Genomic DNA, 25,682 nt, shown 5'->3' with positions numbered 1-25,682 from the left:
ACTGCTAAAAGAAATCACAGAAGACCTAAATAGTTGGAAGGGCATACCGTGTTCATGGATTGGAAGACTAAATATAGTTAAGATGTCAATCCTACCTAAATTGATTTACAGATTCAATGCAATACCAATCAAAATCCCAACAACTTATTTTTCAGAAATAGAAAAACCAATAAGCAAATTTATCTGGAAGGGCAGGGTGCCCCGAATTGCTAAAAACATCTTGAGGGAAAAAAACGAAGCTGGAGGTCTCGCGCTGCCCGACTTTAAGGCATATTATGAAGCCACAGTGGTCAAAACAGTATGGTATTGGCATAAAGATAGATATATCGACCAATGGAATCGAACAGTGCTCAAATATAGACCCTCTCATCTATGGACATTTGATCTTTGATAAGGCAGTCAAGCCAACTCACCTGGGACAGAACAGTCTCTTCAATAAATGGTGCCTAGAGAACTGGATATCCATATGCAAAAGAATGAAAGAGGACCCGTATCTCACACCCTATACAAAAGTTAACTCAAAATGGATCAAAGATCTAAACATTAGGTCTAAGACCATAAAACAGTTAGAGGAAAATGTAGGGAGATATCTTATGAATCTTAAAATTGGAGGCGGGTTTATGGACCTTAAACCTAAAGCAAGAGCACTGAAGAAGGAAATAAATAAATGGGAGCTCCTCAAAATTAAACACTTTTGTGCATCAAAGAACTTCATCAAGAAAGTAGAAAGACAGCCTACACAATGGGAGACAATATTTGGAAATGACATATCAGATAAAGGTCTAGTATGCAGAATTTATAAAGAGATTGTCCAACTCAACAACAAAAAGACAGCCAACCCAATTACAAAATGGGAAAAAGACTTGAACAGACACCTCTCAGAGGAGGAAATACAAATGGCCAAAAGGCACATGAAGAGATGCTCAATGTCCCTGGCCATTAGAGAAATGCAAATCAAAACCACATTGAGATATCATCTCACACCCACCAGAATGGCCATTATCAACAAAACAGAAAATGACATTGCTGGAGAGGATGCGGAGAAAGGCACACTTATCCACTGTTGGTGGGAATGTCAAATGGTGCAACCACTGTGGAAGGCAGTTTGGCGGTTCCTCAAAAAGCTGAATAGAGAATGCCATACGACCCAGCAATACCATTGCTGGGAATCTACTCAAAGGAATTAAGGGCAAAGACACAAACGGACATTTGCACACCAATGTTTATAGCAGCGTTATTTACAATTGCAAAGAGATGGAAACAGCCAAAATGTCCATCAACAGACGAGTGGCTAAACAAACTGTGGTATATACATACGATGGAATATTGTGCAGCCTTAAGACAGAATAAACTTATGAAGCATGTAATAACATGGATGGACCTAGAGAACATTATGCTGAGTGAGTCTAGCCAAAAACTAAAGGACAAATACTGCATGGTCCCACTGATGTGAACGGACATTCGAGAATAAACTTGGAATATGTCATTGGTAACAGAGTCCAGTAGGAGTTAGAAACAGGGTAAGATAATGGGTAATTGGAGCTGAAGGGATACAGACTGTGCAACAGGACTAGAATCAAAAACTCAAAAATGGACAGCACAATAATACCTAATTGTAAAGTAATCATGTTAAAGCACTGAATGAAGCTGCATCTGAGCTATAGTTGTTTTTTTTTTTGTCTGTCTGTTTGTTTGTCTTTTTTTTTGTACTATTATTATTATTTTTATTTTTTTCTCTATATTAACATTCTATATCTTTTTCTGTTGTTTTGCTAGTTCTTCTAAATCGATGCAAATGTACTAAGAAATGATGATCATGCATTTATGTGATGATGTTAAGAATTACTGATTGCATATGTAGAATGGAATGATTTCTAAATGTTGGGTTAATTTCTTTTTTTTTAATTAATAATAAAAAAAAAGAAAACCTAAAAAAAAATTATGTATTTATATGTTATGAATTCCAAACCATTGATTTATCATTACATTTTATGCATTTGCCTTTTAGATCCTGTGGGAAGTAAAAAGTGGAGTTACAAACAAAAATATATTAGTATTAAAAAAAAATTTTTTTGAAGAGAAGCAGAAAATTGTGAAAGTGGCAAGAGAAAAACAATCTACTGCATATAAGGGAAATCACCTAAGACTAAGTCTAGATAACTCAGCTAGCACCCTGGAAGCAAGAAATTAAAGCTCCTGAAAGAGAAAGATTTCCAGCCAAGAATTCTGTACCCAGTCAAGCTGTCCTTCAAAACTGAGGAGAGATTAAAATTTTCACAGACAAACAAATCCTGAAAGAATCTGTCAACAAGAGACCGCGCCTACAAGAAATACTAAAAGGAGTTCTGCCGGCTAAAAACAAAAGACAAAAAAGGGAGGTCTGGAGGAGGGCACAGAATTGAAGAGGAATCCCCTGACACCGTATTAAACTTTAGGGGGACCCAAATCAATAGGTCATGCCCTTGATCATGAAGTGTGCTCTTGTGAAGCTCATATAGGTAGCAGAGAAGCTGTTTTTTCTTTTGTTGCTTGTACTTTGGGTGTAAAGTCTAGGAAGCTACCTATTACTAGATCTTGAAGATGCTTCCATACATTTCTTCTAGAAATTTTATGATGCTCCACTTTGAGTTAATTTTTATGTAAGGTATTAGATAGTGGTCCTCTTTCATTCTTTTGGCTATTCATATGCAGTTCTCCCATGCCCATTTATTGAAAAGACTATTTTGTCATAGTTCAGAGGATTTGGGGGTCTTGTCAAAAATCAGTTTGACAGGGATTACAATGATTCTTATATTTGTGCACTTTGTTTTGTCTGTCATTTCTCTGAGATCCACTTCAAATTTTTCCAGTTTTAATATTTACTCCAGTTAAAGGATAAGACCATTAGAATAAAATTTAGTTTATTGTGAGGTCGGGGGAAAAAAAGTGATCTACATGATTGAATTTTCTGGTAAACCAATGGTTAACTAGAACCCTGTATTTTATTTCAATTCTTAATGATGGAAATCCTAGTATGTATATAAAAATCTCTTTTATCACTGAAATGCTCAATACTATTATTCCAGCATCAAATCTCATTCGAGATATGTAAGTTATAAAATGTACTATCCATGAATTAAAGTATAGAGACATTAAGACACACTCTGAAAGCTGAACTCTGAATTTAGCTATCAGTTGAGTGGCTTGTCTCATTTTTCTAAAAAGGGAAAAAAAGGGGGGGGGGGACGGCAGGGTTTGATTGGGTTGCTGGTTAAATCATGCTTTAGTCATTCATTTCTAGAATTTACACTAATCCAACATTTTCCTATGATTCTAGATTACTACATTTCTTTCAAGGACTAGGAAATGCTGAGAATATTAAATTTACTAAAGTTTTCCTAATCCAGAAAAACTATTTCCCTTTTTACTATAATTCTTACAAAAATCATAAAGATGATGTGCTTGTTATGTTCATTTATCTTTAATAACTAAAAGTACTTGTAAAATAATCTGTATTATTCTACATTTTTAAATATTCATATATTTAAAATTACAAATATAAACAATCTAAAATATCAACTGATACAAAAAAACTGCTCATTGTCATGACCATTGTGTTGTGATCGTAACGCTTTTAAACCCTTTTCAGAACACTGGTCGAGCCCTGCACCACAGCATTCCCTGCCCCCTCGATTTCTCTCAGAGCCCCTGCCTCCACCTCTGCCATCATTATGGCACATGAGAGGCATCTCAGGATTGTTTCACAAATCCATTAGCTGAAAGATCCTTTTTTTTTGGCTACTGTATAAATACATGCAACAAGTCAGATACAGAAGTTATCTATAATCCGTTTTACTTTAAAAAATAGTCTACACCAGTTTAACTGAACACCATTAAGTACATGGAACCTTGAGTAGGGCATGAGATTTTGTAGGTTTGTCAAGCAAGGTTAGTGTGATGCCCTGATAAATCCCAGAGTGATCTGAACAACAAATAAAGAAGTATTTGCAAAGTCCCCATGGGGGAATGGGGAGAAAGGGGGAAAATTCAACTTCCCCATTTGGAGAATTCCTGATATTCTCGCAAGCAGTGGGGACAACCAAATCAATAGGCTAAGCCCTCAATCTTGGAGTTTGTTCCTATGAAACTTATTCCTGCAAAAGACCGGCTAAGCCTACTTAAAATTAGGCCTAAGGGTCACCCCCAGATAACTTCTTTGGCTGCTCAGATGTGGCCTCTCTCTCAGCCAGCATGGCAAGCAAACTCACTGCCCTTCCCCTCTCTAAGTGGGATACGACTCCCAGGGATGTAAACCTCCCTGGCAATGTGGGACAGAAATCCTAGAATAAGCTGGGACTCAGCATCAAGAGATTGAGAAAACCTTCTCAACCGAAAGGGGGAAGAGAGAAATGAGACAAAATAAAGCATCAGTGGCTGAGAAATTTCAAACAGAGTAGAGAGGTTATCTTGGAGGTTATTCTTGCGCATTACATAGATATCCCTTTTTTAGTTTAAGGTGTATTAGGCAGAGGTGGGAAGAGGGAAATGCCTGAAACTGTAGAGCTGTGTTCCAGTAGCCATATTTCTTGAAAATGACTGTAATGATATAGCTTTTGCAATGTGACTGTGTGATTGTGAAAACCTTGTGTGCAACGCTCCTTTTATCTACAGTATGGGCAGATGAGTAAAAAATAAGGAAAAAAATAAATAAGAGGGGGAACAAATGTTAACCTAAGTTGAGTAGACTGAAATACTAGTGATCAATGAAAGGGAGTCTGGTAAGGGGTATAGAAAAAAAATAGGGGGAACAAAGGTTAAAATATACTGGGTAGAGGGAAATACTAGCAGTCAAAGAGAGGGAGGGGTAAGGGCTATGGTATGTGAGTTTTTTCCTTTTATTTCTTTTTCTGGAGTGATGCAAATGTTCTAAGAAATGATCATGTGATGAATATACAACTATGTAATGATAATGTGAGCCATTGATAGTACACCAAGTATGGAATGTTTGTATGTTAAGAGTGTTTGTGTTTGCATGTGGTTTTGTTAATAAAAATATTAGGAAAAAAAAAGGTCACACAATTGTTCCTGGCTATTAAACAGCCGACAAGCACCATATCCCAGTATTAAAGCGATACAGGTACGTTACTTTTTGCCTGCCAATATTTAGATAGGAGTAATCTCTGGAGCCAGTACCACCTGAGACTCATGTAACTACAAACAAGTTAAGAGACAGATGACATTTATGGCATGAGTCCCACCTCTGCCTCTCAGGCTCTCCATCCACCTCTTCATCAGCACTGCACGTGGCACTGGAATCATGGTCTGACTGGGGCTCGGGCCTTTGGACATTCATTTGCTGAGTCACAACCACATCCTCATCTCTAGGCTCCATCTTGTCACTGGCTCTCTCCATGTCTCTTTCTTTGGTATCGTCTTCAACTTTCACTGTGCTGTTTTCTGGCACCCTCGCTTCAGCATCTGGAGAGTCTGTTTTGGGGGCTGCTGGGAGTCCAGGACCAGAGCTGACTTCGCCTCTGAGCTCGGGATGGTCTACCTGCATGGGCTCTGCTGTTTCAGCCCGGGAGCTGTCACTGGCTGGGGTCTCCGCACTGTCACTTTCAGCTGGTTTGGTACTTGGGACTGCTGAGGCAGGAGAGGTGCTGGGGGCAGTTTCAGTGGTGGACTTGAGCTCAGCCACCGATTCAGGGTTTCCTCGAGAAGTAGCATTTTCAGGGCAGTCTTCACTGGGCTTGACAGCTTCAACTGGTGAAGGAGAAGGAGCACTTTCTGTATCAGAACTATTTTCAGCACCTTAAAGATAATGATATAGCATAAAAATCTGATAATGAACTCATGTCAGGTGGTGTCAGAGGCCATGCTTGAAAGTGGCTGTTTAGGATGAATTATATTCCTTATAACCTCGGTCAAGGATCAGAGCCTTTGGGAAAGCTACAGTCCTCTACAGGATGTGAAAGTGAAAGATGAAATTGTCTTGACTTTCTGAAATTCAAAGCATAAAAGCTTTTCACATCTAAAAATAACTTATATGAAATCTGGAAAAAACAAAGGAAAATATCAATACCAACCTAAACACAAACCATCCCCATAAATTGTGATGCTTCCATTTGTAACAGCCTGTTTCTATGCATGCCTTTTTACCCAAGCAAAGCTGACACTCTAGAACAATGCTGCCCAACAGGAAGATAAGGCAAGTCATTTCTGTAATTTTAACATTTCTGGTAGTTATGTTTAAAAAGTAAAAACAAGCAGGTAAGATTAATGTTAACAATGTCAGTGATTTAATCTACTGTATCTAAAATATTTACTTTTTAACATGTAATCAATATTAAAAAAACTATTAATGAAATATTTTACATTTCTTGGTACCAAATCTTCAAAATTTGGCATATATTTTACATTTCAGCACATTTCAATTTGGATTAGCCCCATTTCACGTGCTCACAGCCATATATCTAGAGGGTACTGTGGCAAAGCCCTAGAATAATAATATAAAATTTTTAATCACCCAAACAGTAACAGTAACCATTAAACAACAATTCCCCCTTCCATCCTGCCTGAAGTCCTTTGTAACATATAATCTTCTTTCTGTTCCTATGAACTCGTTTCTTGATATTTCACATAAGTGGAACCATACAATATTTCTATCTGCTTTCTCTCACTTAGAATAATGTTTCAGGGTTTCATCCACGTTATCGCATATATTCAGCAGACGATTTCTTTCTTTTTTTTTTGTATGCTGTATGATGGAGGTCAAGTTACACTCTTTTTCCATGTGACTATCCAGTTGTTGCAGCACCATCTGTTGAATTTGGGGGGGGGGGGGGGAGAAGTGATGGGCATTGAACCTGGGTCACCTACAAGGCAGGCGAGACTTCTACCACTGAACTACCCTTGTACCCCAAGTTCATTTATTTTTTTAGGGCTGAAATTTCTGTACAATGTTGTAGCTGTAAGTAATTCCACTTAAATGTGCACTGAAAAAACTTTAAATTAAACTAAACTAAAACAAAACCTATTATTTCTAAAACTTCTGAAGTCTACAGACTTTCCTAAGCTTAAAATGCAAGATAAAACAGTTCTAATTACATCCAGAGTTTAAACTTTGGCAATTTAAAAAGTAAAACAAAACAGAAAGAAAACCTGATGGGGGGGAAATATTTGCAGTGGATGGCATATATAAAACAGGAACATGAATATTATATAAAGAGCTACTAAAAGCAATAAGAAAATCCCACATCACAAGCAGTCAATTTACAAAGAAAATTCATGGAAACTTTAATAGTAATGCAAAATGAAATAAATTGGGTAACACATTTTTTTTTTGTTCAGCAAAAAAGTAAAAAATAAATTCTAAGAAAATATTTGTTTTTCCAGGAAGTTGTTACTAACTTAAAAGACAAAAAAGGATTTCATTTCTTTCAGGTTTCCTGGAAACCTGCTGGGCTTCTAAAATCATTTCACATAAAAACATACATCACATACGTAATCTGAGTTGTTGTAGCACTGGATCACCTTAGGTGGTCGGTGGTATATAAACAAATATTTGTTGACTAAAGGAATAAATTCACTGTGTTTAATTTTAAAGTTTTATGTTACCAATACATCAATACACTATTTTCTTAATGAAGCAATTCCTAAACAGCCAAATGACCGAGGGAAAACTACCTATTTTGAATAGAAGTCACAGCTAAGATTTAAGATTGGCAGATACCTTCACTGTCCTCTGGATTTTCTTCCTCGTTGGAGGCTTCAATATCTTCATCCTCTTGAGCGGACACAGTGGATGCTACACTTTCACACTGAGATACATCTCGTTCTTCACGAGGTTTTCGTGAAGTCTAAAGAAGTAAAGATTAAATAATTGATGATTTAAGTAACTAAAAGGAAATAAACTAACCATTTCCTATCTGAACTGTAAAACACAGATAGCCACATGTATTGGCCAGCAAGGCTGTGTGTTTGACATTATTATGGCAAACCTACCAACTGTTAACAATATAGGCACAAATCTCTGGGTAACTAACTGCTAAGTGGCCTTTTGTGAAGCTCAATCATATTCATTAAACTTATTAAAAGTTTTATGACAACCATTTTTGGACTACTTGTTCCATGTAGAAATAGTCCCAAATCACAAATCTCCACTGTTTTCTCCCCAAACAAATAACATGCTTCCTAAAAAAAATAACATGTGAATTGAAACGTGAGACACAAAAAATATACTGAGATGCAATAATTGCTCATAATCACACCAGCTAAAGATCCTAAGTATACCTATTCCTTTCCATTCGCTCTTTTAAAATGTATTTATATATGTACGTGTTTATGTATACTCACAACAAAATCAGAATAGTTCTATGTACCTATAAATGCTATTTTTTAACCTAACACAGTCATGAATGAACTGGAAATCAATAACACCACAGAACGTGAACTTTCACAAATATATGGAGACTAAATAACATGCTCTTAAACAACCAGTGGGTCAAAGAAGAAACTGCTAGAGAAATCAGCAACTATCTGGAGACAAATGAAAATGAGAATACAACATATCAAAACTTATGAGATGTGGCAAAGACTGTGCTGAGAGGGAAATTTATTGCCCTAAATGCCTATATTAAAAGAGAAGAGTGGTTCAGCGGTAGAATGCCCGCCTTCCATACGGGGAGACCTGGGTTCAATTCCCAGACTGTGCACCTGAAAAAAAAACAAAAGGAGCGAGCAAATCGAGGTCTGTACTGCTCACCTGGAGGAACTTGAAAAAGAAGAGCAAACTAACACCTAAACAAATAGAAGAAAAATAACAAAGGTTAAAGCAGAGTTAAAGCAATGGGAGAATAAAAGAACAATAGAAAGAATCAATAAAATCAAAAGTTGGTTCTTTGAGAAAACCCATAATATAAATAGGCAACTAGCAAGTCTGACAAAGGAAAAAAGAGAGAGGATGCAAATAAAACAAAATCAGAAATGAGAATGGGGTCGTTACCACAGAGTCTGAAGAAACAAAAAAAAATCTTAAGAGGATACTATAAACAACTATATGCCAACAAAGTAGACAACTTAGATGAAATGAACAAATTCCTGGAGACACACAAGCAAGCTACACTGACTCAAGAAGAACCAGAAGATCTCAATAAACCAATCACAAGTAAAGAGATTTAAATAGCCATCAAAAATCTTCCTACAATTCTGGGTCAGGATGGTGGCTTAACAACGTGCGCATTTTAGTTCATCCTCCAGAACAACTACTAAATAACCAGAAACAGTACAGAACAGCTCCTGGGGCCACGTCAGTGACCAGACACACAGCGTACCCCAGACTGGACCAGCTGGACCGGCTGCAAGCACCCCCCAGAACCGGGAGTTCCCAAAGCTGCGGCAGCCAGTGTCCTTCCCCCACAGGCCGCTTCCCAGAGGGGAAACGAAAGGACTTTACCAGCAGCAGAGACTGCGCACAATCAAACGCCAATTGTGGAACTAATTAACAAATTCTGACTAGTAAAAATAGGCTCCCAGCTTAGATGAACCTGATCAAAGTGGAGGTTGCTCATTTTTGCCCCAACGCCAAGGGCTGCGGCAGGACAAACAGAAAAAGGGGGAAAAAAAGAGAAGGAAACAGAGGTTTTTGTGGCTGTGTATCTACAAAAGCTTGACTGCCTTTGGATACAACGGAAGGACTTTTCAGGCTGCAACTGCCCCAGGCATAGGCAGAAGTGAGCTCTTTTGGAGGGCTTTTCTGGAGCCTGTACCTTCCCCAGGGGAGGGGTGAAGCCCCACCCAGATGGAATCCCTCCATCAAGGAATTCAGACCCAGGGCTTGGTAATTTGAACACATTAAAACCAGCCTACAACCTCTTGTCTGTCTCCACCACGTCCCCAGCAGGGAGAGTCTGCCAAAGTTAAAGGTACCGCATCATCTTATGCTGGTGGGGCCGCAGTCAGACAAGTGCCACACGCAGGCCAGGATAAGAAAAACAGAGTCCAGAGACTTCACAGGAAAGTCTTTCAACCGGCTGCGTCTCACCCTCAGGGAAAACCAACGCAGGCGACTCTTTCCTCCTGAAAGGAGGCCAGTTTGGTCTGGGAAAATCTGGCTGGGGTCTATAAAATCTAAGTAGATCCTCCTAAGTGTGGGGGGTGGAAAGGTACCACACAAGCAGGGCAAGAAACAAGAAAACAAGAACTGAAAAATTCTCCTCTGTTAAACAAAGCTTAAGCTAAAGGTCCAGATAAAGCTGAACTGAATGTCAAAGATCAGATAGACAACAAATTCATACAGCAAGATGAATTTGTACTAGATAAAAGAAGAGAAAGCAATCTCCAGAATAAACTAATTAAGGTAATTAAATGCCTAGACACGAGGAAAAAATAACAAATCACACTAGGAAAATTGAAGATATGGCCCAGTCAAAGGAACAAACCAACAATTCAAATGACATACAGGAGCTGAAACAATTAATTCAGAATGTACAAACAGACATGGAAAACCTCATCAAAAACCAAATCAATGAATTGAGGGAGAATATAAAGAAGGCAAGTAAAGAACAAAAAGAAGAAACTGAAAGTCTGAAAAAACAAATCACAGAACTTATGGGAATGAAAGACACAGTAGAAGAGATGAAAAAAACAAAGGAAACCTACAATGGTAGATTTCGAGAGACAGAACACAGGATTTCTGAACTGGAGGATGGAACATCTGAAATCCGACAAGAAAAAGAAACTATAGGAAAAAAAATGGAAAAATATGAACAGGGACTCAGGGAATTGAAAGACAATATGAAGCGCACGAATATACGTGTTGTAGGTATCCCAGAAGGAGAAGAGAAGGGAAAAGGAGGAGGAAAAACTAATGGAGGAAATTATCACTGAAAATTTCCCAACTCTTATGAAAGACTTAAAATTACAGTTCCGAGAGGTGCAGCATACCCCAAAGAGAATAGATCCAAAGAGACATACTCCAAGACATTTAATAATCGGAATGTCAGAGGTCAAAGAGAAAGAGGGCATCTTGAAAGCAGCAAGAGAAAAGCAAACCATCACATACAAGGGAAGCCCAATAAGACTATGTGCAGATCTCTCAGCAGAAACCATGGAGGCGAGAAGACAGTGGGATAATACATTTAAATTATTAAAAGAGAAAAACTGCTAACCAAGAATTCTATATCCAGCAAAACTGTCCTTCAAAAATGAGGGAGAAATTAAAACATTTTCAGACAAAAAAATCACTGAGGGAATTTGTGACCAAGAGATCAGCTCTGCAAGAAATAATATAGGGAACACTAGAGACAGATACGAAGACAGAAGAGAGAGGTGTGGAGAAGAAAGTAGAAAGGAAGACTATGAGTAAAGGTAAAAAGAAGGAAAATTAGATATGACATATAAAATCCAGAAGGCAAAATAGTAGAAGAAAGTACTACCCATGCAGTAATAACACTGAATATTAATGGATTAAACTCTCCAATCAAAAGACATAGGCTGACAGAATGGATTAAAAAACAGAACCCATCTATATGGTGTCTCTACTCAAAGGACATGAGGCCAAAGACACAAGTGGACATTTACACACCAGTGTTTATAGCAGCATTATTAACGATTACCAAGAGATGGAAACAGCCAAAATGTCCATCAACAGACAGTTGACTAAACAAATTGTGACATTTACATAAGATGGAATATTATGCAGCTGTAAGACAGAATAAAGCCATGAAGTATGTAACAACATGAATGGACCTTAAGGACATTATGCTGAGTGTGATTAGCCAGAAACAAAAGGACAAATACTGTATGATCTCACTGATATTAACTGACATTAGTGAATAAACTTGGAATATTTCCTTGGTAACAGAGACCATCAGGAGATAGAAATAGGGTAAGACATTGGGTAATTGGAGTTGAAAGGATACAGATTGTGCAACAGGACTGAATATAAAAACTCAGAAATGGACAGCACAATATTACCTAAGTGTAATACAATTATGTTAAAACACTGAATGAAGCTGCATATGAGAATGATAGAGGGAGGAGGGCTGGGGCATAAATGAAATCACAAAGAAAGATAGACGATAAAGATTGAGAGGGTGTAATCTAGGAATGCCTAGAGTGTATAATGACAGTGACTAAATGTACAAATTTAAAAAATGTTTTTGCATGAGGAAGAACAAAAGAATGTCATTACTGCAGTGTGCTGAAAATAGATGGTACTTAATATTTCAAAATGTCAACTAATGTGTGAGACGAAAGCAAAAAATGTTTATTTGGTACAAATCTATCCTTTGACTAGTGCATCTCCTAATATAACTTATGCAGATAGTTGATTGAACACCTTAAGTACATGGAACTTTGTATAGGACATGAGATTTTGTTGGTTTCTCCAGGTGATGCCCTGATGAATCCCAGAGTGATTTGATCAGTGAGTGGAAAAGTAATTGCAAACTCCCCTTCGGGGAATGGTGAGAATGGGGGAAAACTCAACTTCCCTAAGTTGAATTCTTCTTTTTTTTTTTTTTACATTTTTTTATTAATTAAAAAAAATTAACTAACACAACATTTAGAAATCATTCCATTCTACATATGCAATCAGTAATTCTTAATATCATCACATAGATGTATGATCATCGTTTCTTAGTACATATGCATCGATTTAGAAAAAGAAATAGCAAGACAATAGAAAAAGAAATAAAATGATAATATAGAGAAAAATAAAAATAAAAAATAAAAAACTATATAAGAAAAAAAATAAAAAAAAAACTATAGCTCAGATGCAGCGTCATTCAGTGTTTTAACATAATTACATTACAATTAGGTAGTATTCTGCTGTCCATTTTTTTTTTTTTTTTAGAAATCATACCATTCTACATATGCAATCAGTAATTCTTAACATCATCACATAGATGCATGATCATCGTTTCTTAGTACATTTGCATCGGTTTAGAAGAACTAGCAATACAACCGAAAAAGATATAGAATGTTAATATAGAGAAAAAAAATAAAAGTAATAATAGTAAGAAAAAACAAAACAAAACAAGCCAAAACAAAAACCTATAGCTCGGATGCAGCTTCATTCAGTGTTTTAATATGATTACTTTACAATTAGGTATTATTGTGCTGTCCATTTTTGAGTTTTTGTATCTAGTCCTGTTGCACAGTCTGTATCCCTTCAGCTCCAATTACCCATTATCTTACCCTGTTTCTAACTCCTGCTGAACTCTGTTACCAATGACATATTCCAAGTTTATTCTCGAATGTCAATTCACATCATTGGGACCATACAGCATTTGTCTTTTAGTTTTTGGCTAGACTCACTCAGCATAATGTTCTCTAGGTCCATCCATGTTATTACATGCTTCATAAGTTTATTCTGTCTTAAAGTTGCATAATATTCCATCGTATGTATATACCACAGTTTGTTTAGCCACTCGTCTGTTGATGGACATTTTGGCTGTTTCCATCTCTTTGCAATTGTAAATAACGCTGCTATAAACATTGGTGTGCAAATATCCGTTTGAGTTTTTGCCCTTAATTCCTTTGAGTAGATTCCCAGCAATGGTATTGCTGGGTCATATGGCATTCTCTATTCAGCTTTTTGAGGAACCGCCAAACTGCCTTCCACAGTGGTGGCACCATTTGACATTCCCACCAACAGTGGATAAGTGTGCCTCTTTCACCGCAACCTCTCCAGCACTTGTCATTTTCTGTTTTGTTGATAATGGCCATTCTGGTGGGTGTGAGATGATATCTCATTGTGGTTTTGATTTGCATTTCTCTAATGGCCAGGGACATTGAGCATCTCTTCATGTGCCTTTTGGCCATTTGTATTTCCTCCTCTGAGAGGTGTCTATTCAAGTCTTTTTCCCATTTTGTAATTGGGTTGGCTGTCTTTTTGTTGTTGAGTTGAACAATCACTTTATAAATTCTGGATACTAGACCTTTATCTGATATGTCGTTTCCAAATATTGATTCCCATTGTGTAGGCTGTCTTTCTACTTTCTTGATGAAGTTCTTTGATGCACAAAAGTGTTTAATTTTGAGGAGTTCCCATTTATTTATTTCCTTCTTCAGTGCTCTTGCTTTAGGTTTAAGGTCCATAAAACTGCCTCCAATTGTAAGATTCATAACATATCTCCCTACATTTTCCTCTAACTGTTTTATGGTCTTAGACCTAATGTTTAGATCTTTGATCCATTTTGAGTTAACTTTTGTGTAGGGTGTGAGATATGGGTCTTCTTTCATTCTTTTGCATATGGATATCCAGTTCTCTAGGCACCATTTATTGAAGAGACTGTTCTGTCCCAGGTGAGTTGGCTTGACTGCCTTATCAAAGATCAAATTTCCATAGATGAGAGGGTCTATATCTGAGCACTCTATTCGATTCCATTGGTCGATATATCTATCTTTATGCCAATACTATGCTGTTTTGACCACTGTGGCTTCATAATATGCCTTAAAGTCCGGCAGCGTGAGACCTACAGCTTCGTTTTTTTTCCTCAAGATGTGTTTAGCAATTCGGGGCACCCTGCCCTTCCAGATAAATTTGCTTATTGGTTTTTCTATTTCTGAAAAATAAGTTGTTGGGATTTTGATTGGTATTGCATTGAATCTGTAAATCAATTTAGGTAGGATTGACATCTTAACTATATTTAGTCTTCCAATCCATGAACACGGTATGCCCTTCCAACTATTTAGGTCTTCTGTGATTTCTTTTAGCAGTTTTTTGTAGTTTTCTTTATATAGGTTTTTTGTCTCTTTAGTTAAATTTATTCCTAGGTATTTTATTCTTTTAGTTGCAATTGTAAATGGGATTCGTTTCTTGATTTCCCCCTCAGCTTGTTCATTACTAGTGTATAGAAATGCTACAGATTTTTGAATGTTGATCTTGTAACCTGCTACTTTGCTGTACTCATTTATTAGCTCTAGTAGTTTTGTTGTGGATTTTTCCGGGTTTTCGACGTATAGTATCGTCTCTTCTGCAAACAGTGATAGTTTTACTTCTTCCTTTCCAATTTTGATGCCTTGTATTTCTTTTTCTTGTCTAATTGCTCTGGCTAGAACCTCCAACACAATGTTGAATAATAGTGGTGATAGTGGACATCCTTGTCTTGTTCCTGATCTTAGGGGGAAAATTTTCAATTTTTCCCCATTAAGGATGATATTAGCTGTGGGTTTTTCATATATTCCCTCTATCATTTTAAGGAAGTTCCCTTGTATTCGTATCTTTTGAAGTGTTTTCAACAGGAAAGGATGTTGAATCTTGTCACATGCCTTCTCTGCATCAATTGAGATGATCATGTGATTTTTCTGCTTTGATTTGTTGATATGGTATGTTACATTAATTGATTTTTTTATGTTGAACCATCCTTGCATACCTGGGATGAATCCTACTTGGTCATGATGTATAATTCTTTTAATGCGTTGTGGGATATGATTTGCTAGGATTTTATTGAGGATTTTTGCATCTATATTCATTAGAGAGATTGGTCTGTAGTTTTCTTTTTTTGTAATATCTTTGCCTGGTTTTGGTATGAGGGTGATGTTGGCTTCATAGAATGAATTAGGTAGTTTTCCCACCACTTCAATTTTTTTGAAGAGTTTGAGGAGAGTTGGTACTAATTCTTTCTGGAATGTTTGATAGAATTCACATGTGAAGCCGTCTGGTCCTGCACGTTTCTTTTTAGGAAGCATTTGAATGACTGATTCAATTTCTTTACTTGTGATTGGTTTGTTGAGGTCATCTATTTCTTCTTGAGTCAAAGTTGGTTGTTCATGTCTTTCCAGGAACCCGTCCATTTCATCTAAATTGTTGTATTAATTAGCGTAAAGTTGTTCATAGTATCCTGTTATTACCTCCTTTATTTCTGTGAGGTCAATAGTTATGTCTCCTCTTCCATTTCTGATCTTATTTATTTGCATCCTCTCTCTTCTTCTTTTTGTCAATCTTGATAAGGGCCCATCAATCTTATTGATTTTCTCATAGAACCAACTTCTGGCCTTATTGATTTTCTCTATTGTTTTCATGTTTTTAATTTCATTTATTTCTGCTCTAATCTTTGTTATTTCTTTCCTTTTGCTTGCTTTGGGATTAGTTTGCTGTTCTTTCGCCAGTTCTTCCAAGTGGACAGTTAATTCCTGCATTTTTGCCTTTTCTTCTTTTCTGATATAGGCATTTAGGGCAATAAATTTCCCTCTTAGCACTGCCTTTGCTGCGTCCCATAAGTTTTGATATGTTGTGTTTTCATTTTCATTCGCCTCGAGGTATTTGCTAATTTCTGTAGCAATTTCTTCTTTGACCCACTCGTTGTTTAGGAGTGTGTTGTTGAGCCTCCACGTATTTGTGAATTTTCTGGCCCTCCACCTATTATTGATTTCCAACTTCATTCCTTTATGATCCGAGAAAGTGTTGTGTATGATTTCAATCTTTTTAAATTTGTTAAGACTTGTTTTGTGACCCAGCATATGGTCTATCTTTGAGAATGATCCAAGAGCACTTGAGAAAAAGGTGTATCCTGCTGTTGTGGGATGTAATGTCCTATAAATGTCTGTTAAGTCTAGCTCCTTTATAGTAATATTCAGATCCTCTATTTCTTTATTGATCCTCTGTCTAGATGTTCTGTCCATTGATGAGAGTGGTGAATCGAAGTCTCCAACTATTATGGTATATGTGTCTATTTCCCTTTTCAGTGTTTGCAGTGTATTCCTCATGTATTTTGGAGCATTCTGGTTCGGTGCGTAAATATTTATGACTGTTATGTCTTCTTGTTTAATTGTTCCTTTTATTAGTAGATAGTGTCCTTCTTTGTCTCTTTTAACTGCTTTACATTTGAAGTCTAATTTGTTGGATATTAGTATAGCCACTCCTGCTCTTTTCTGGTTGTTATTTGCATGAAATATCTTTTCCCAACCTTTCACTTTCAACCTATGTTTATCTTTGGGTTTAAGATGTGTTTCCTGTAGACAGCATATAGAAGGATCCTGTTTTTTAATCCATTCTGCCAATCTATGTCTTTTGATTGAGGAATTCAGTCCATTGACAGTTAGTGTTGTTACTGTTTGGATAATATTTTCCTCTAACATTTTGCCTTTTGTATTATATATATCATATCTGATTTTCCTTCTTTCTACACTCTTCTCCATACCTCTCTCTTCTGACTTTTTGTATCTGACTCTAGTGCTCCCTTTAGTATTTCTTGCACAGCAGGTCTCTTGGTCACAAATTCTCTCGGTGACTTTTTGTCTGAGAATGTTTTAATTTCTTCCTCATTTTTGAAGGATAATTTTGCTGGATATAGGAGTCTTGGTTGGCAGTTTTTCTCTTTTAGTAATTTAAATATATCATCCCACTGTCTTCTAGCTTCCATGGTTTCTGCTGAGAAATCTACACATAGTCTTATTGGGTTTCCCTTGTATGTGATGGATTGTTTTTCTCTTGCTGCTTTCAAAATCCTCTCTTTCTCTTTGACCTCTGACATTCTAACTAGTAAGTGTCTTGGAGAACGCCTATTTGGGTCTAATCTCTTTGGGGTGCACTGCACTTCTAGGATCTGTAATTTTAGGTCTTTCATAAGAGTTGGGAAATTTTCATTGATAATTTCTTCCATTAGTTTTTCTCCTCCTTTTCCCTTCTCTTCTCCTTCTGGGACACCCACAACATGTATATTTGTGCGGTTCATATTGTCCTTGAGTTCCCTGATACCCTGTTCAAAGTTTTCCATTCTTTTCCCGATAGTTTCTGTTTCTTGTTGGAATTCAGATGTTCCATCCTCCAAATCACTAATTCTATCTTCTGTCTCTTTAAATCTATCATTGTAAGTATCCATTGTTTTTTCCATGTTTTCTACTTTATCCTTCACTTCCATAAGTTCTGTGAGTTGTTTTTTCAGTTTTTCTATTTCTTCTTTATGTTCAGCCCATGTCCCCTCATGTCCTCCCTCAATTTATCGATTTCATTTTTGAAGAGGTTTTCCGTTTCTGTTCGTATATTCAGCATTAGTTGTCTCAGCTCTTGTATCTCATTTGAACTATTGGTTTGTTCCTTTGACTGGGCCATATTCTCAATCTTCTGAGCGTGGACCGTTATCTTCTGCTGCTGGCGTCTGGGCATTTAGTCCTATTTCCCTGGGTGTCGGACCCAACAAGGTTGTAAGATTTTTCTGTGAAATCTCTGGGTTCTGTTTTTCTTATCCTGCCCAGTAGGTGGCGCTCGTGGTACACGTTTTCTCACGTGTTTGGAATGGATCCCCCCGGTCACCGATCTCCGCGGGCGGGGATTTCCGATCCAATTCTCTCCGTTGGTTCAGGGGGCCACGTGTGGTGGGGGCGTCAGCCGCCGCGGCTTGAGGGGACCCTGTGGCTGGTCGCCGGCCGCACCGGGCCCGGAGAATTCGCCACCGGACCAGGAAGTCGCCCGCGGGGGAGGGGCATCGGTCACCGGCCGCCGCGGCCTGGAGAATTCCCCACTGGACCAGGAAGCCCCCCGCAGGGGTGTCCACCGCGGCTTGGATAGCCCTCTGATCCGAGACTCTTAACCGCGGACTCGAAGCCGAGACTCGAAGCCGCCCGCAAAAAAGGGGCGCCGGCCGCCTCGGCTTGGGAAACTTGCCTCTCTGAGACTCTCAGCCGGCCCGGGAAGGAGGGAGGGAGTAGCTCCGGCTGCCACAGCTGCCGCTGCTCGGGAAATCGCGCGCCGCTCGGGGATCTCACCGCAGCCGAGTCTCGCAGTCAGACTAGCCAGTCCAGACTTGGGTACGCTGTGTGTCCATTCCCTGCCGTAGCCCCGGGAGCTGTTCTGCACTGTTTCAGTTCACCTAGTAGCTGCTTTGGAGGAGCCGCACTGCAGCTGCTGTAAATCAAAGCGCTTCCAATATTGAAACATCGATCCCACATTGGCTGCCATCTTGAGACATCCCAAGTTGAATTCTTGATATTCTCACAAGCAGTGTGGACAACCAAAGCTATACGCTGAGCCCCCAGTCTTGGGGTTTGTTCATATGAAACTTAACCCCACAGGGGATAGGTCAAGCCTACTTAATATTAAGTCTAAGAGTCACCCCCAAGAGAACCTCTTTTGTTGCTCAGATGTGGCCTCTCTCTCCAGCCAACACAGCAAGCAGACTCACCACCCTCCCCCTGTCTACGTGGGACATGACTGCCAGGGGTGTGGATCTTCCTGGCAGCGTGGGACAGAAATCCCAGAATGAGCTGAGATTCAGCATCAAGGGATTGAGAAAAACTCTAGAATGAGCTGAGACCCAGCATCAAGGGATTGAGAAAACCTTCTCAACCAAAAGGGGGTAGGATGAAATGAGACAAAGTATCAATGGCTGAGAGATTCCAAATAGAGTCAAGAGGTTATCCTGGAGGTTATTCTTATACATTAAGTAGATATCACCTTGTTATCCATGATGTAATGGAGAGGCTGAAGGGAACTGCCTGAAAATGTACAGCTGTGTTCCAGTAGCCATGTTTCTCGATGATGATTGTATAATGATACAGCTTTCACAATGTGACTGTGTGATTGTGAAAACCTTGTGTCTGATACTCCTTTTATCTACCTTGTCAATAGATAAGAGGAACATAGGAATAAAAATAAATAATAGGGGGAACAAATGTTAAAATAGATTTAGTTTGAAATGCTAGTGATCAATGAAAGGGATTAGTAAGGGGTATGGCCTATAAAATTTTTTTTTTTCTGTTTGTTATATTTTTCTGTTGTCTTTTTATTTCTTTTTCAGAATTGATGCTAATGTTCTGGGAAATGATCATGATGATGAGTATGCAACTATGTGATGATATTGTGAATTGCTGAGTGTATGTGTTAGGAATGTTTGTGTTTCTTATAATATTTTTTATTTAATAAAAAATTTAAAAAAAAAAAAGGATCTCTGCCACTGAGCCACCATGGCCCATCTGGGAAAAAAAAAAATCTTCGTACAAAGAAAAACCCAGGGCCAGATGACTTCTCAAGGGAATTTTATCAAACATTCCAAAAAGAACTAACACCAATCCTGCTCATATTTCTCCAAAAAATTGAGGAAAAAGGAACGCTACACAAGAAAATCAGTTAATGTAATAAAGCATATTAACAAATCCAAAGGATGATCATCTTGATTGATGCAGAAAAAGCAATTGACAAAATTCAAAATCCTCTTCTGATAAAAACATCTCAAAAGGGCAGACAACGGTGGCTCAGAGGCAGAATTCTTGCCTGCCACGCCAGAAACTTGGGTTCAATTCCTAGAGCCTGCCCATGCCAAAACAACAACAACAAAAAACACCTCAAAAGGTAGGAATCAAAGGTAATTTCTTCAACATGATAAAAGGCATATATGAAAAACCCATAGCCAGCATCATATTCAATGGTGAGATGCTGAAATCTTTCTCCCTAAGATCAGGAATGAGACAAAGATGTCCTTTGTCACCAGTGTTACTCAACATTGTACTAGAAGTTCCAGTAAGAGCAATCAGGCAGGACAAAGAAATAAAAGGCATCCAAATCGGAAAAGAAGAACTTTCATTATTTGCAGACGACATGATACTATACTTGGAAAATTCTGAGAAACCTACAACAAAGTTACCTGAGCTAATAAACAAATTCAGCAAGGGGGCAGGTTATAAAATGTGTAAAAGTCAGGGCTGCACGGGTAGTTCAGTGGTTAGAATGCCCACGTTCCATGTGGGAGACCTGGGTTTGATTCCCGGACCATGCACCCCCCAAAATTCAGTAATGTTTCTATATATGAGCAATGACCTAACCGAGTAGTCAATTAAGAAAAATTTCCATTCAAAATAACAACTAAAAGAATCAAGTAAAGGACACGTACACAGAGAACTACATAACATTGCTACAAGAAATCAAAGAAAACCTAACTTAGTGGAAACATGTTCCACGCTCATGGATAAGAAGGTTAAATGTAGTTAAGGTGTCAATTCTACCCACACTGATCTACAGATTCAATGCACTATCAATCAAACCTCCAAAAACCTACTTTGAAGACTTGGAAAAGCTACTTAGCAAGTTCATCTGGAAGGGAAAGAGACTCTGAATAGCTAAAAACAACCTAAAAAAGAATGAAGTGGGAGGATTAACACTGCCCGATTTTAAAACTTATTATAAAGCCACAGTGGTCAATACAGCATGGTCTGTACGCATATATCACAAAGAGAGTATTGTCCAATGGAATCAAATTGAGAGTGCAGAAACAGACCACCAAATCTATAGTAAACCGATCTTTAACAAGGCCCCCAAATCCACTGAACTGGGACAAAACAATCTTTCAATAAATGGGCATGGGAGAACTAGATATGAATACCCCAAAAGAATGAAAGAGGACCCTCTAGGTAAGCCGAGGACCTCTTCTGTTGCTCAGATGTGTCCTCCTTCTCTCTAAGCCCAACTCTGCAAGTGAAACCACTGCCTCCCCACTATGTGGTACATGACATCCAGGGATAAAAGTCTCCCTGGCAGCATGGGAGTTGACTCCCAGGGGTGAGTCTGGCCTTGGCACAGTGGGATCAACAATTCCATCCTGACCAAAAGGGGGAAAGGAAGTGTAAAAATAAGGCATCAGTGACTGAGAGAGTTCAAATAGAGTCAAGAGGCTACTCTGGAGGACACTCTTAGGCAAGCTCCAATTAGACATTGCTACCTAACACAACTTGCCAAACCCCAACCAAAACCATTCCTGCCAATCCTAAAGAATGCCCAGAGCATTATATAAGATTCTACAAAGGTTCCATGCACTGGGGTAACTTTCTAGAAACCTACACCCTCCAGATGGGTCCGTGAACCAGATAAGTCCTGAAATGCAGAGGGGCTAGCCTCTCCAAGAACATCAACCACTTCCATCCCCCTATCCCAAATTATTGACAGCCCCTTCCAACAAAAAAAAGTTAGAATGGGCATAACCCAAATACCCCTAAAGAGTAGGAGAAAGATTATAGGTGATGGCAGGGTTATACACAGAAGGCCAGGTTTAACAAATGAGTATGAGTGCTGAATCATTATATTGCTACTCCTTTTGGTCTCCAGTATCTTAGAGGAGCTAGAAGAAAAACTGAAAAATTGTGGACCTGTAACCCACACCAAACTTTAATAATCTGTTCTATAATTATCTGTTAAAACATACTTGGAAATTTATTGCTTTTTTTGTATATGTTCTATTTCACACACAAAAAAAGATAAATATATATATATATATATTTTAAAGACCCCAAAAGGGCTTTTGTTTATGAGGGTTGTTTGCCTCTACTGACATTAACTGGGCTCAAAATTAAAACCAAAAACTTAAAACATTTCTTCACTCATTTAAAAATAATAATATATCCATTACATGGTAACATAAGGGACATTTTAAATTAAAAACCTAAGTATTTCCATAACTAAAAATTTAGTGAAAAAGTGGCATTGTTTTAAATTCTCTTTAATGCCTGGCTAAAGAGAAAAAGTAGGTTCTCAAATGTTTACATTTAATCTAATCTGTGGAGATACGTTGTTCTGGTTGAAGTATATGGAAAAAAATTTGGCCTTACACAAAAATGTAACTGGGAAAAGGGTAATTTTTCCCCAATTGCGAATATCCTTCTTTGATATTACACCAAAACTAGACAGGTGGGTGCTTCTGAAATGTGGGATCTAAAACTCTGTTGATAGACCTGTTGTGCTCTGTGACACTCACACCACTTCACCTACCTTGTACTTCAAATGACTCTTTTTTCCATACACAACAGCCACTGTGACACATGAAGGGGTGATTTGGAAAACATTGCATTATTCAGATTTTCTAAATGTTGATATATTTCATTATACAATATTAAAATATCACATCTGTTATTGGTTCTCATCAGAGAAGTCTGAGTATTGGGAAGATAGCAAGCTTGTGGTGAAGGACAGACATTTTCCAAAATTCTAATTTTTGTCTGAAAGCTCAAACTTTAAAACATGGCACAAAATACTATCAGTTATTTTGTTTTTGACAGACAAGTTCACTTCTTTTATTTTCAAGAAAATATCTACCAAATACCCAAGTAAGAAAAATCATAGCTTGCATACCATTTTTTTAACTAAAAATGACAGTGATGAAAAACGCGGTTGATTTAGCTTGTAACTCAAACAACTGCAAAAGTGCTTTTCTCTGAGAGAAGACTTTGGTTTGCTGTAGAAGAACGTTAGGCATACATCCCCATTTCATCACACACAGTATCAAAAGGACATGCATTTGAAGGTTGAGATTTAATAAAATTAGTAATTGTAGCGCTTCTTCAAGGACATTGAGTGACTCGGGCATTTTTTTATATGGCTTGGAGATGGAGAAGAAATATCACTAAGCAAAGCTTGGGGACCTGCCATATCCAAGAGAAGAAACCAGCAGTTTTACCCACCACTGCTTTGACACCATCGGTACAAAAGTCAAGATGGTGGGAAAAAGCAAATAGTGTCTTAATAGTTTTAAGAAAATAATTTTGGCCTCAAAAAGGACTTTGCAGATTTTAAGAACCACTACATAAGAACTTCCTTAAAGAATTTTCAATTTTCTTATACTCTCATTTTCAATATTTGTCCCAGGGAATTTTTTTCTCTGAAAAAATTGTTTTTTTAATCTATCAATTCAACTGATTCAACACAATCCAGAGAATGTCAACATAAAATGTTTAATTCAACTCCAAAATGCTTATTTCTAAATATAGTAATTCAAGCACAGTAAATCAAAAGTATTAGATTTCCATTACTACATATAGAAACATTAAATAGAGGAATGTTTTTACAGTGAATATAGAAATACTCAACCTGTGCCAAGAAATTGGCATAGCCTTTACAGGTAAATGCAGTAAATAAAAACAGCAGGTACTAAAGAAAGTTTCTCTCAAAACTAACCTTTGATGCTCAAAAAGCTGTAAATAAAAAACAGTAAGTAAAAGATTCACCAGTCCTGATATACTCACTTTCTGTTTATGCTGCTGCAGGAGGTTGTCAAGATTGTGACGCCTTTTATAGTTAAAGTAGAAATTTTTACACTGAGCTTCACTTTTAGTTCCCACCATTTTGGCAATTGCTGCCCAGTTACGACCGTGTTCCACTAGGCCTATATTAAAAAAACAGACCAAACTTTAATTGATTGGTCACCTGACGAAGCAAACAGCAGAAAGGATAAAATTAACTTAATCATTTTGTTCAGTTCTTATTGATACATCTCATTTACATTGTGGTACCTCCACTCCCACCCCCTCCCAATTTAAAGCATGCTCATAATGGACGGTCTCAATCTTCTCCTTGCTATGGCTCTCACTGTCAGGCACCTGGTAATAGCTGAAGCACTCACAAACTGAGTAAGGACTTCAGAATTCCTGGAGACAGTATAATGATACAATGGCAATAAGGCAAATGTATATAAATAATCAACTCAAAATAAATGCATATAAATAAACTATATAAATAATTAAATATATATAATTAACTCAAGACAACTCATCACGATAAAATGCTTTATAATCAATATTCGAAGTGATTTATAATCAATATGCCTTTAACCAGTTCAAAATCTAGCAATGTCCTCAAAAAAAAGTAACCAGTTAAAAAAAACCTGGGTTGTAATCAATGCCTCATAAAAACCTATGCAGTAAGACACTTCTCTAATAAAATTATACATATATGCATACACTCTCACACACACAAGCTCAAATATATATGCAAGGAATATGGATATATAAATGCACATATTCATATCTAAAAGAGCTGTATAGATAAATTTAATAGAGGTTTATACCAAAGCAGGAATTTCCAGTATAAATTTAACCACCTATAGGAAGACATCAGTTTTTCAAGGTTAACACAAGCACCTACTTTAATAATGGTAATTGAACAATCACTTCCAAATCCTGCTTATTAATAAGCAAATATGGTGACTAACAGTTATATGTAGGTCTATTGGCCTAAGAAAGGATCACTCGGTGATACAGGCTAACCTACTTACTTCACCATGACATTTAGATGTTTAGATGAGAATAAATGTGACTCTTCTGAAAAATTATTCAAATTTAACATTTGCTAATAATGATAAATAAAAGTCAAATTGAGATAATCCAAAGACTAGATGTTTTACACTAGATTTATGCTTGGCTTATATATGATACTAAAATGTATTATGTATTAGCTACCATTTAAATAAGAAATAAAAATGAAATCTGCCACTGAAAGGTCAAACTATTTATAAAAATTTCTCTTTAGACCTACAAGATAAATAAATATTAAGCCTCCAAATGAGAATAATCTCTATCAAAATTAACCACCAACTACCTATCCTATTTGAAATTTAGTTCCATTTCAAATTATACAACATTAATAAGCAACAACAGCAAAGCACAGGCCCATTAAGTTCCAGAGTAAAACCCAGGCCACGTGGCTAGGATGGAGGCAGAGGCAGGGGGTCAACCTTTGTCTGGTGACAAAGCTCATACCTGCTGCTCTAAATCACCTGCAATTTCTTAGTGGTTTACACTCAGATGACTTTATGAAGCACAAATTGAGAAATTACAATTCTGTTCACTGTAAATTTTAAATAAAAATATAGATTTTATATCAAACTCCTTCCAAAATAATTTTGATACATATAAACAAAACTATTCTGGAAAAATGGGTACCTAATTGCTGTCTAATAAAATGACATTCAAAATAATACTGTAGAAGACAATCTTAAAAC

The 25,682-nt window shown here is 37.4% G+C and overlaps 1 protein-coding gene across 9 annotated transcripts in view; it reads right to left on the bottom strand.

Moving 5' to 3' along the window:
* Positions 1-25,682, bottom strand: part of NCOR1 (nuclear receptor corepressor 1) — a 194,277-nt gene that overhangs the window by 53,103 nt on the left and 115,492 nt on the right. For all 9 annotated transcript variants that reach the window (XM_077163974.1, XM_077163973.1, XM_077163979.1 and 6 more), the window contains 3 exons: positions 23,929-24,068; positions 7,712-7,838; positions 5,238-5,790 (listed from right to left, as the gene is read on the bottom strand). In XM_077163974.1, coding sequence (XP_077020089.1) covers positions 5,238-5,790; positions 7,712-7,838; positions 23,929-24,068 — 820 coding nt within the window. The remainder of the gene's footprint in view (positions 1-5,237; positions 5,791-7,711; positions 7,839-23,928; positions 24,069-25,682) is intronic.

The sequence above is a fragment of the Tamandua tetradactyla genome, chromosome 6, assembly GCF_023851605.1.
Source record: "Tamandua tetradactyla isolate mTamTet1 chromosome 6, mTamTet1.pri, whole genome shotgun sequence".
NCBI lineage: Eukaryota > Metazoa > Chordata > Mammalia > Pilosa > Myrmecophagidae > Tamandua > Tamandua tetradactyla.
Note: the sequence above shows the minus strand (reverse complement) of the source record. Positions and strands in the feature narration are given on the sequence as shown.